General features: G+C 47.5%; 2 protein-coding genes across 2 annotated transcripts; both read left to right on the forward strand.

Annotated features, from left to right (window-relative positions):
* The first annotated feature begins 325 nt into the window (after positions 1–325).
* On the forward strand, positions 326–1,399 carry LOC120894592 (GS homeobox 1-like). Its single transcript, XM_040297278.1, has one exon. The coding sequence runs from the start codon at positions 375–377 to the stop codon at positions 1,380–1,382; it is 1,008 nt and encodes a 335-aa protein (XP_040153212.1). The 5' UTR covers positions 326–374; the 3' UTR covers positions 1,383–1,399.
* An 8,015-nt stretch (positions 1,400–9,414) lies between these two features.
* On the forward strand, positions 9,415–12,573 carry LOC120896880 (prostaglandin E2 receptor EP4 subtype). The gene is made up of 5 exons (XM_040301384.1): positions 9,415–10,161; positions 11,193–11,409; positions 11,497–11,680; positions 11,765–12,033; positions 12,111–12,573. Exons 1-5 carry the CDS (start codon positions 9,869–9,871, stop codon positions 12,363–12,365), a joined length of 1,218 nt encoding a protein of 405 aa, XP_040157318.1. The 5' UTR covers positions 9,415–9,868; the 3' UTR covers positions 12,366–12,573.
* The last annotated feature ends 32 nt before the right edge of the window (positions 12,574–12,605 follow it).

The following is a 12,605-nucleotide window of genomic DNA, read 5'->3' on the forward strand; positions in this document are numbered from 1 at the left end:
TATCAGCACTCCCTGTCGAGGTTTTCCCTATGCCAGGTATCGCCCTCTACCGTTGTTGACCTATCCCTCATCATGCCATCCTCATCGTTATCCCTCCCGACCAATGGTAGCTTCTGTCCGGAATTAACCGTAACGTAGGGGAAAAGGTCCTTTTTTCTGTTGGCTTTCGGTAGTTTGTTTGTGTGAAGGCCGCCTATAAATACCCTTCCCACCATGGGATCTTCACTGCAGTCTGAGATTTGAGCTAGCGAAGTGAAGTTCTCGTGTGTCCCGAGAACGTGCTTGTGCTTGAGAGTTCCGTCGAACAGTTTCTGTGATCTTCAAACCTCATACCTCAGTGCCTACCCAAAAACCAGTGAACACAAACAGCGAAAATGTCGCGATCGTTTCTAGTGGACTCGTTAATCAGTGATAAGCCGGCGCCGGTGAAGAAAAGCTTCCCTTACGTGGGACCGTTCACACAACTGCCCGTAACACCGCCGGGAGCAGCCGCCCTGCCCTACTCCGCCTGCTACGTTGGCAACTATCTGTTCTCGCTCGGATTACAACAGCAGCAGCAGCAGCAGCAACAGCTCCTCCAACAACATCCCCCGAGTGTGTTTCCCCACGCCGCACTACCTCACACACCCACCAACCAGCCCATTGTGCCGTTCTGGCAAGCGGACTTGAAGCCCGAACTGTCCCCGAAGCTGTACCAACCGACGGACGTTTCGCCGCCGAAGCTATCGCCCAAGGAAGACTACTACCGCAAGCTGTACCGGTGCGAGAAGACACCGGAACGGTACGCCCCGTACCTAGCCGTCCGTCCAGTAGAGTCACTGACCAGCGGGAGTAACGTGGCAGCAGGAGCAGCCGGAGCATCAGCCAGTACACCGCCCACCATTCCCTCGGCCAGCCCTTCACCGACGCGCTCCACCGATCTGTCCCAGACGTACGCGATCGACGATGAGCTGTCGAGCAAGCGCATCCGTACGGCGTTCACCAGCACGCAGCTGCTCGAGCTGGAGCGCGAGTTTGCCGGCAACATGTACCTAACCCGATTGCGTCGCATCGAGATCGCCACGCGGCTTCGGCTGTCCGAGAAGCAGGTCAAGATCTGGTTCCAGAACCGGCGCGTTAAGCGCAAGAAGGGAGACGCACCGTTCGGGGCCGAGCTGACCGGTGGAGTGTCATCGCCCGTCGGTGGTCGGAATTCGCCCAAAGAGCAGCAGCAGCTGCACGGTCAGCATTGTTGCTGCCGAGGATCACACTGCGGTGGTGGTGGATCCGATTCCGAGGATCTACCCCAACGATCAGCAGAAGAGCGTACGCACTCTCCCGTCGGCAGTCAGCAGCAGCAGGAAAAGGCGTGGGACTTTAGCAAAGCCTATCCAAGTCATTAGAAGACATGCGGACGAGGTCGTCAGTCCAGTGATGTGTGTGCGTGTAAATAGTAGCAAGTCGTTGTAGATAAGAGGAGCAGACAGAGATGTATATTTTATCTATAAAAGAAACATGTTTTCTCTTTACAAAGAGTTTTGATACGTTGCGATACCAGTTTAGATGTTACAGATCAATAAACACACTTATGTAAAACAAAGCTAATGAAAGGTTATATTAATTGTAATGGTAAACAGTGGGTTTTCTTATATCACATCTGACTTCACCAAGATATTGTGGTGCTTTTTGTACCAGCATTGGGGTTTGAGGTCTTCTTTTTAACAGAATGAGCCTTTTATGCTGTTGAAGTTGAAATGTTTGAAATATTCCTTTTTAAATACTTTGTACTAAGGATAACGTAACTTCCTTCTACCTTGAAGTATAGAGTCCATATTTCATGGGTCATGGGTTCAAGCCTAGAATGGACCGTCCCCCGATAGCAAGGATTGACTATCCGGCTGCGTGGTAATGAATTAAGTCTTGAAAGCCTGTATAGGCCGGCATGTCCGCGTAGGATGTTACGCCAAACAGAAGATAGAGTCTATACTATAAATCTATATATAAAGTTGTACCAAATAAATAAATAAACGAAGCGAATATTATGTTCCAGATCTGACGAGATCTACGATCATCGATTTTGAGCGATAAAACATGATTTGTCTAAGAAGTTATGACGGATTATCCTAATCTTCTTCTTTGGTACAACACAACAACCGTTGTCGGTCAAGGCCTGCCTGTACCCCCGCTTAGTGGGCTTGACTTTCAGTGACTTACTGCTAACACATAGAAGGATAGTCAGTCCTACGTATGGGGGCATGGGCTATTCGGGGCTTGAACCCATGACGGGCATGTTGTTAAGTCGTACGAGTTGACGACTGTATCACCAGACCGGCCAAGGATTGTCATAATAAAAGATGCAATAACAGCAAACATGAAGAATATGAAGATTTGATGATCAATTCTCTATCTAACATCATTCAACAACAAATATATACAATATTTCCAAAACTCCATAACAATATGGTAGCTTTAAAACTGCTTACCACGGCATCCCTTCAAACGATTCTTTACTGTTGCTGCATCAAACCCATACAAGAAATCGACAGTTCCGTCAATTTGATACGCATTCTTCCTTCCTAAATATGGTTCGATTTTTGCAAAATCATCCATCAAACAAACAGCCGATGATATCTTCAACTCACATCAAAACCATATTGCTTTGTAAGGTATAATTTTTCGTCGAGAGAGAAAAAAAACCTCCCATCATTGACCGCCCTGCCCTAAACGAGTCAATTAGTATCCTATCGAAACTACACGCTTCTAAGGGCGGAAATGATATTTGTTCTCCACTTTCCAGTGCATCACCTTGGATAAAAAGGAAAGGAAAGCCATGCGAGTAGATTTTAATTTTCACGCTCGTCATCACATTATATCGGGTGCTTCCGGTGCCGCCCGGTGAGTTCCGTCCGTGCCCGGTTTCCATTAAATTTGCCTAAGTTGCTGTTTGCAACATTCATATGGTATGTTTTTTTTTTTGTGTTCGAACATGAAATGAAATCGGAAGAGGATGCTTTCAGGCTTTTGCAGTGCCCCAGGTACGTTAAAGTCAATAAGGATCCGGTTTGCCGTTGTTTGTCGATCGATCGCTTTGTCGATGCTAATGAAGTTGCCAATCTTCCGGATTTTCTGCTGCACCGCAGCGAGTAGGTAGGAACAAGCCAGCTAACAACTGCTATTTACAACACCGAAGACCATGATAATCACATTTCATTCAAAACGCTTTCCGTGGACTCCGTGGGTCGTTTTGACGAGTGACGTTTATGACGAAGGGCCACTTTCCGCCAGCCAAGGATCAATTATGTGGGCGAAACTCGGTGTGTAGCAGGCTCAGAGCAGAGCAGAGTCCTTCCGGAGGAACTACACAGTTGAGCGTAGGTCAAGGAAATAGGCGCAGTCATGCGTTAGGAATTGTTGCTTGCCTTTTGTCCATTGTGCTTCGGTGAAGCATCCGATCGGAAGAACCGATCACGAATGGACGGATTACATGCCGGCCGGAGTTGTTGACACAGTGTGAGTGAAGTGAGCCGACGGACGGGTGGTCAATTTTGCCGACGTTAAGCTGCTTACACCGACCGAGGGACTCGGGGTCCAGTGTGCGCACAACCACATCCGGAAGTTCTTGAAAGGAAGTTTCGGAAGAGAGCTTCTTTTTTAATTTGGAGTGCTTTATTAAAATCTCCGCCACGGGTACCTCGGGTTGGATAATGGAATAGAAATAGCAAACAGGTTGGCACACTTTCCACTTACACCGGCCTGGTAACACGTGACCGGGGACGGAGGTGCGGATTAGTGTGGATTGTATTACGAAAGAACGCTATTACCACGTGGCAGCTGAGACTCTCGGTGTTTCTGTGTGGTCTTTCCGTTTTAAATTTACTGTATGTCCTCGAACTTCATCGAACGATTCAACGGAATAAACGAAGGTCATGGTTATCCTTCCGAATATTTACAAAATGAAGGACGTTAGAGAAGAGTGACCGCTTAAAGTCCGATAAAGGTAACTCATTCATTGAATCTGTCTCCTCTGCCGTCGCGGATTCTTGGAAATCGCTGGAAGCAAACATCAATTTATCGAAAATCCTACCCATTTATCATTCCACGCGTCAAGGTCCGAACACTTCGAACGCGATAAATTGCGCTATTGAAACGCGCTAAAACGCAATAGGCCTCGCTGTCCCAGCAGGAGCTCCCTTAGCGCAAACGATTAATAGGACGCTGATGGGCAAGAAACACGAAGAAAAGCCAAAACAAACACAAGTGCTGCCCCCATTTGCCCCGAGTTGCAGTGTCAACAAACCACAAATCAACAGAAAAACCCGATTGAAACCCCGATCGGTGAAGGAAAAAACCCCTAATCCAAACCGCAACGACGCACAAAATGGGAATTTAGACCGTGCACTTGGAATGGAACAAACAACGAAAACAACCACAAAAAAACGCTTTCCAAAACAACGCCGCATATCGATTTATCATCAAACGGCCATTCGCCTTCGAGGCGCTTTTCCCCAGGCCACAAACACCGACGGCGGTCGAGTTGGTCAGCGTCGCGTTTGTAGCGTGAGTCCAGAAGACGATCATAAAAAAGGTGTCCACCGGCCACGCGATGTGTAAACAAACATTGCCTCTGTCCTTTGGTTGCCACACACAAAAAAAAACGCACCTTTGACCAGCAGCAGCAGCAGCACCTTGAAGACCGAAAACACGCGGAGCGCGGCCTCAATTAAAGTGAAATTCGAAGGAATAAACCACCGAAAGCTACCTCGATTCAACCATCGACTCAACAACAACAGACCAAAACGTGTCCTGAAGCAGGCCATGAAGCGCGACCAGCAACGAAAAGCCAGCCCCGCTCCCGCAACCTTGCCGGAGTTATAATTTGTGTTTTGTTTGGTTACTCTGAAGGCACCAAAAAAAAGGGAAGTTAATTTATTATCATTACACCCGCCAATGATTCCAGACCCAAGTTCAGCTCGAGACGCTTTTGATGCTTTTGTCGGCGAAAATTCGATGGAAGAAGAGACGCAGGAGACACACTGTCTGGCCCGACTCTGGCAAGCGATATTCGTCAATGAATGCTTGGATGCTTGTACACGGAGCGTATCCTTTGCTACTTCTAAACTACCTGCCCGTAAAGCAGCAAACATCGAAACAACCGATCGACGACACAAGAGAGGATCGCGCTGTGCTTGATCCTTTTCGCATTGGCACAGGTAGGTTACGCTTTTTTTGTTAATTTATTTTGCTTTCCTACACCCTCAACGCTCAATTGTAAGTGCCTATTCCATTCATGAAAAGTGTCTTCAAGCTTCATTCATCGCTTTTCGGGGCCCGTTGTTCGCGCACCCATTCATGGGCACCCGAGGCACCGCCACAAAAGGCAGACGAATAGAGCTGAGCATTCTCCTGCCCGATGACAATGGACATTCCTGTACAGTGCGAGAGTCTCTCTGTGTGTGTGTGTGTCCTTTTCTCCCTATTGTCTTCTGCCTTCGAACCTGTTACATGGCGTAGGAAAGGAGAGAAAATGACACTTACCTAAGGCGGGCGGACACATGCCGGGCGGAAAATAGCTCAACACACACCCCGACTGACTTTGGCTAACTAGGTGTATCGCGGAACATTAGAACAGAGAGGAGACGGCCTCTCCAGCCCCCGGTAGGGTGTCCTTCGATGTCTCCCGGTGCGTCTGGTGCGACACAAACTGCCAGCCCATCCTCACCAGTCACCTCTCAGAGGACTGAACATAAACCCACACAAGGACACATCCTTGTTCACTTGACTTGGCCGGACTGCCTCCCTGCAGAGTCCCTGGAGCGTTTCTGGAGTGGAGTGTTCTTCTGCTATTGGATTTGAATTTGTCACCACCCGCCGGGAGCCCGGAATGGAATGCCAAGTTTCGATGGAAGCGTCCTGCACCACGGGAAGTCATTGCTGGTGATGTAAAATTTTGGTGACCTGCAGGAATTATAAGAACCTGAGAGTGGCTTTTGCCGTACTTCAATGTAACAACGATAATATCGTGGGAACGCATTCGCAACCGGTCGGCGTTGGTGCTGTGTGGTAATGTGCATGCAATTTTCATTCGTATTCCCAAAGTGCGGAAGAGAGGACAACCAACCTGGGCGAAACTGCTTCATCATGCACTTTGGTGCTTTGGTTTGTTGCGGACCTGTTGTACTGACTGTTTATCAATGGCAAAGACAATCCATCATCTCCAGGAAAAAATGCTCAATGTTTGCGGAAAAGTTGCTTTGATAAATCGATCGAAATCGATTGTTAAGCACCATAAAGAAACGATCAAGCGGAGGACTCACTTTCCAATAGTCATCTTGGAAAGGGAGTACCTTGTCCTCACTTCAAGTAGGCCTTGGGAACGGCTTTTTGCACAAAGATCTGCGAAAAAAGCGGACAAATTCTCGCACAAATTGCTGTCATCCACTTGCAACTTCATTAAGATCAGTTTCGGGATGATCTCTTGTGTCTTCCCAACAGAAAAAGGACCAATAATTCCCACCGGAGTGATCCGCACGACTTTTACAAATCCGTACTTCCTTCCTAAATGTTGGAATTGCTGCAAAAAAACCAGGTAAGCTTGCATTCTCCCACGCCAGTCCACTTTTGAGTTATTGGTAGGAACATCCCGCAAAAAAGAAGAGAGTGTCTTCAGTGTAATTATGTGCTGTGCTTTTTTTTTGACTCCTTTCCAACAGTTTTTCCCTCGTCAAAATGCATTCAACAAGTATAAAGGACTGCAATGAGCAGGAAACTCCTACTGAACATCGCATCTCAGAAATGTCCGAAAGGTGAATTCCCGAGAAAGGTTTCCACAAAAGACATCCTAATAAGCTACCAATAGTTCCACCCGTTCCAAAGGCATGGCAATCGCGCCAGGAAGTGGTTGAAGGAACAAAACTGATCACTTTCGTTGAAAAGTTGCGTCCTCAACTGTCCATTCTACGTGCAACGTCAAATGACACAGCTAAGGGTTTGTGACTCTGTTGAGGTAAGATTTACAACCCCTTTTGCAAGTTGTTACGTCCAGTAGTAACAGCGTGAGATTGTGCGCACATTCGATGGCGTAACAAGGAAGGAATTGATATCTTACGCCCTACAAGCACCCTCGAAAGGATATGTTCAGGACACCAACCAACTCCTTCCTCTGTTACGAATTGTTTATTGCCTTCATCAAGATCACCACAGCAAAGGTGTGCTGGTTGCCAGGCTGCTCACTCTGGGCCAAAAAGGGCTCACCACACTCGGAAGGATCCAGCTGAGCGCGCTCCGAAACGGCTGGAGATGTTTTGGAAAGCAATTTTCACTCCTCCCCAGCCAACCACTCGAGCAGCGTGTCGAAATTAAGCTCTAAATACGTTCTTGCAACGGCCGACACCGGTACGGCACCCGGAACCTTCCGAGACCGGTGTTCGTTCCGGTCGATTTTCCTCTTCACACCACGACCGTTTTTTCTTCTTCTGTGGGCTTCTCATGGTCAAACGCAACCCAGGACAGCAGGACGGCACGCAGAGCCGTGCTCCAGCCGTGCTTGTTTGTGCCTGCTGCTGCTGCTGCTTACTCACCTTTTGTCGGAAGGAAGAGCAGCGAGCAATAGAAACACGATTTTTGGAAAGCAAGCTCACCGACAACAACAACTAAAAAAAAAGGTACGCGGCCCTTTTGCTTAATCCAATTAACGATGAAATTAAGATAACAAACAAATTTCATTAAAATTATAAACTGATATCAAATTAAATTGGACACGGTGCGCGCGCGATGGAAGTTCCGCGTGTGTTTGCCGCTTTTTGACAGCTCACACGGTGCCGCAGTAAATGGGACGCTTCTGTGTCGGTAACCATGGCAACGCATTTGCCCTCGGGATAGGAGAAAAGGAAGCCCTAGCAGCGCTAGAACGATTACATCGAGATCACTCTTTTCGGGATCGTTTACTGTTTGCTTTTCACAGGCATCCAACAAACGAGTGTAATATCCCGTCCTGGCGGGACTTGCGCTTGTTTACAAGAGCTGCGGGCTGCGGGCTTTTGTCACCGTGAGCCGTGGTTCGGGAGGGTGTGTTTTTTTTTGTTGTTGTTTGTCCATCCCGTGTGTCAATAGCGATCGGCAAATCGATCACCAGCCTCCTACACGATCGATCGTATCGCTTTTTTTTTGTTGAAATCATCCTTTGATAGATGGTGTAATGCACTGAGCCGTTTGTTTGGGTTTGGTTTTTCGGAAGCTCGAAGGAACAAGATGGGAAAAACCAAAATATTTTCATAGCCCCAGAGTTAATCGTATCCTTTCACACGGTTCGTCGGAGTGAGAAGGTCTTTTGATCCTATTTTTTATTTATGCTGGATTCGATCTGTCTTGAAGCCAATCAACAGGTACATATACAGTGGTGGGAAGATGTTTTGTACGTGTTTACAGTTTGATTTAATGTAAAAAAGATTGAAGAGGACGTTTTAGAATTCTCATCCAAATTCGATTGATCTATTTGAAGAAAACACGTTTACACTCTTAATGTCACACAACATAAAGACTTTGGTTCGACCTATTAACAAGTCATCCTGTGTGCTGTATCTACCGATAAACAATAACAATATCTAATGACAAGGTCACTACAAAGTCCAGCTCCAAAGAGTCTGGCATCATTCGATGGTTTGCTCATTGATGCCAGCGCTACGTGGCTCGATGCCATTATTATTTATAATCAGTTATATCGTATTTTATTGACCTCAACTAATCAACAAAGCAACTCCCGAGCTTCCACCCATCACCCCATTTAGATGCCAACAAGTGTTTCAAGCAGCGAGCTACAAACAACAATCCTGTAACAGCGTGCTACGGCTACTCGTATTGCATTCCTCGCCCGTAAGACCGGAAGCACACCCTAATGCGCTCACTCGGACCACACCCCCTATAGCTTCTTTCCCTTTACAGAAAACAAGAAGCTAACGAACAACTTCTTCTGCATTCGCGGCGTGCCGCGCTCCAGTAACAACACCATCAATGGGCACGATTTCCGTTTTCAGCTCGCGGACCACGCGTCGCCAAAACACTCCCCTCCTGCTAGCGTGGGACTTGTGGGACAAATTGTGCACCAATTTGCACGAAGTACTTAGTCCCACCACCAACCACCCACCCATCCACCCACCTAAACTGTTCACGTCCATCGACATGGATCGATTTTGCATTCTTATCTTCTACGAAGAGGTGCGTCTCGGTCAGTGTCGTTCGATAATGCATTCGGGTATGGAATTATGGAGAGCAACAACAACAACAACAAAAAAAAACACTGTAAAACAATAAGCAATGATAAAGGGGACGAAATGGATGAAGCGAGGTAAAAAGGTATCGCATTTCAATTTAATTTAAATACAAACGATCAATAAAGCTAGTCCACACGATCATTCTCCTTCTGCCCATCGGCATCATCGGCAACAGTCGGCGTGGTTCTGTCCTGTGTGTTTGCGGTAAACTTCCAGAAGGCATGTGCCCATCCTTGCCACATTAAGTGGTTGTGCCGGGCTAGGAGTAGCTTCTGCCACCTCCCAAAGACTCCCAGCACAAGCGCGATCCATTCGGTGTCCAGCTTACGCGGCTGCAACGCCGAAGAGACGCGCTCAGTAACGCTTCGGGTTTGATGCCGTGCGGTTGCACGAGCTAACGCGAGCTGAATCATCCCCAAAGGGGTATTTGATAGACAAAGTTGAAGACGGTGGAGTCTTTAAGTTGTCTCGAGTGTGCGTGTGTGTGTTACTGCAAACAAATCAGCATCATGAACTTTCCCGTGGAATAATAATCAGTCTAACATACGAAGTACGAACAAGTGAAGTGTACTCCGCCAACGATCAAACGTGCGAATACTTCCCTGAACGTAAAGGCATTGGTCATGGCATCGCACAGTTTCCTTCCTGGAGTGTCCGTGAACGGGACGGTTCTGACCAACTATACACAGCTTGCTGCTGCTGCCGCCGCCGCCCTGGCCACCACCATCAGCAATGGTACGGAGGCCGGCGAGCTGGCGGCCGGCAATCGGACGCAACCAAAGAGTGGACCCTCGCTGACGACGCCCTGCATGGTGATAGTGATGCTTTCGTACATTTTCGGCTGCGTTGGGAACCTGATGGCCCTCATCCATCTGTGGCGCAACGTGCGGAACACGAAACATGCGCTAATGCTGAAGTAAGTTGTGCGAAACGGAACGCGGATTAGTTAGTTAATCCACCAAAAGCCAAACGGGAATAAGTAGCGCTTTGCATGCCGGGCACGTTTGCTACGGGAACTGGTTTGCTGCTGTTGCTATCCCCGCAACGGGGCAGACTAAGATCTTAGCAGCAAGCTAAGAACTGAGAATGCTTCCAAATGCCCGGTTGGAATTCTGGTTTTATTCTCCTTAGTTTTCAAACTCCAAACAGATAACAGATAACAGTTTGCGAATGAAGCATTTCGCTTGCCCTTTGACGCCATACACCAGTAGGACACCCCCCGTAGCGATAGCCAATCAAATGTGTGGCGTCTTAACACGTCCAATATCGATGATGGATAGACTCATCAAGCAATGCAAGCAGCAGTGTGTGTTGGGTGCCGCTTTGGCGAGCAGAAAATCAATATCACTGAAGCGATAAACGATTTTATAGTCAATGGCGTTAATGACTCCCATGAAAGAGGGAGTAAAAACACACACATCTAGTGGAATGTCCGTAGGATTGTTCCGACCCATTTGGTTGTGTTTGGTAATTAAGGATCACATTACACACCGTTAAGCGTAATCGGTTTCATTTTGGGATAAAGCTATTATTATTACAGGATGTGTAAAAATTGTTTACACTAGCAATCAAATGTTTGGTGAAAAATGTGATTTTTATCGTGTAAAGAAGGGATGTGATACCATTGAAGGTGCATTGCTGTAGCCTCCTTTGATAGTGTTGTAACGTAGTTGCTTTCAAGCGCTGTTACAGTCCCGCTGAGCTGATAGCCGTACACGTAGAGACAAGTGTGTAGTAACTAGTGACAATGCTCGCATGAGGTTCGAATCTCGGACTTGATTGGAGGGGAACAATCGTTTCATTCTGCAAATTTCTTCCCTCACTGTTATTATATCTTTCTAATTAACTTAATTTGCCTTCGCGCACGCTTGCTTTTTTGCTCATTTCCATTCCCTTTTCCTGTGCTCCTCCCTCCAATGTGTGCACTTTTACTCTTGCGCTTTTCAGATGTTTACTCACGAACGATCTCATCGGCTTGAGCGGCATGTTTGTCCAGATGTGTTTGCATCTTTACCTTTCGCCCGACGTGGTGCAGGCGAACATTCACAACCTTTGCGTCCTGCGCGTAATTTGGCGTGTATTCGGCATCAGTTCCGGCTGCGTCGCGTTCGTCATGGCCCTGGAACGCTACATAGCGCTGGCGAAACCGTTCTTCTATCATAAGGTAAGAAAGCAACAGAGAGAGAAAGAGAGTTCCTTAAATCCTCTAACGGTGTTTGTTGCTGCTGCTCTTTCTTACGGGCCCCCACAGTACGTGACGGATAAGCTGATCCGCAAATCGATCTTTATCCTGTGGGGCATCGGAGCGTTCATAACGTTTCTGCCCCTGTTTGGGTTCGGTGTGTACTTTGACGAACGGAAGCAAACGTGTGTCCGGTACCGGAGCGCCACCGAACCGATCGACGTGGCGTACGCATATTTGTTCTTCGCTGTTGGTAAGCTTCCATCGTGTTCCTGTTGGGTTGTTCGGATTCCAATTGGCAAAACCTATTATTTGTGTACCAATTCCTTCCCATTAGGAACGTTGCTGTGCGTGGGGATCGTGATCTGTAATCTTAGCGTAAGGAAGGTGCTGTACCAATCGCACCGCAAGATGTGCCGCCAGTTTGGTTCGATCAAACCGACCCCCATGCTGAACCGCTCCATGAGCCAAACGCCCAAATCGTCTAGCTTTACCGACTCCAACATTATACGCATGTTTAACGAGCCCACGACGGAGGAGATACGCTTCGCCAAGCTGATGACCGTTCTCAGTGTGTTCTTCATCATCTGCTGGCTTCCACAGATGGTCAGTAAAGGGGTGGATCTACCCAAAAACAGAAGTCCTGCTATTGAAGTCTTCCCCTTTTGGTCTATCTTCCCCAGATCTCAATCATCTTGTTGCAACAGCTCAGCGCTGCCATGAAGCTGAAGCTATCCTGGGTGTTCCGCGTGTCGGACATACTGATACTGGTGCACTTTATGCTCGATCCGTACATCTACGTGCTGCTGAAGAAGAGCCGCCGCAGCGATCTGCGCACCATGATACGCTACATGTTTAGTCGCAACCAGCGGTTCAACATGGTGGATGCCGCCCTATCACCGATGCAGAAATCGACCAACTCATCGCCACTTCCGTAGCCGGTTTTGACAGCAAGGGAAGGAGAGTTTGTGGATTTTTGTGTCAAAGCAAAGTTACGAAGCGACGATGTGTCTGTTTGCGACACAAAAACCTCGAGCGGTGACTGACATTTTGGGAAACAATTCAATTTTAAGAGTTGCGTTAAAAGATATTGAAAATAAATAACTTACTAGAACAGTTCAGTGCTGGCTTTTAGTAAATCTGAAATATCTTGCCGATCGTTTGATGAAGAAACCCTA

The sequence above is a fragment of the Anopheles arabiensis genome, chromosome 2 (assembly GCF_016920715.1).
Source record: "Anopheles arabiensis isolate DONGOLA chromosome 2, AaraD3, whole genome shotgun sequence".
NCBI lineage: Eukaryota > Metazoa > Arthropoda > Insecta > Diptera > Culicidae > Anopheles > Anopheles arabiensis.

Coding starts and splice junctions, on each gene's coding strand:
- LOC120894592 (XM_040297278.1), top strand. CDS start 375: ATGTCGCGATCGTTTCTAGTGGACTCGTTAATCAGTGATAAGCCGGCG.
- LOC120896880 (XM_040301384.1), top strand. CDS start 9,869: ATGGCATCGCACAGTTTCCTTCCTGGAGTGTCCGTGAACGGGACGGTT. Junction 10,162..11,192: donor AAACATGCGCTAATGCTGAA/GTAAGTTGTGCG, acceptor TGCGCTTTTCAG/ATGTTTACTCACGAACGATC. Junction 11,681..11,764: donor ATATTTGTTCTTCGCTGTTG/GTAAGCTTCCAT, acceptor CCTTCCCATTAG/GAACGTTGCTGTGCGTGGGG.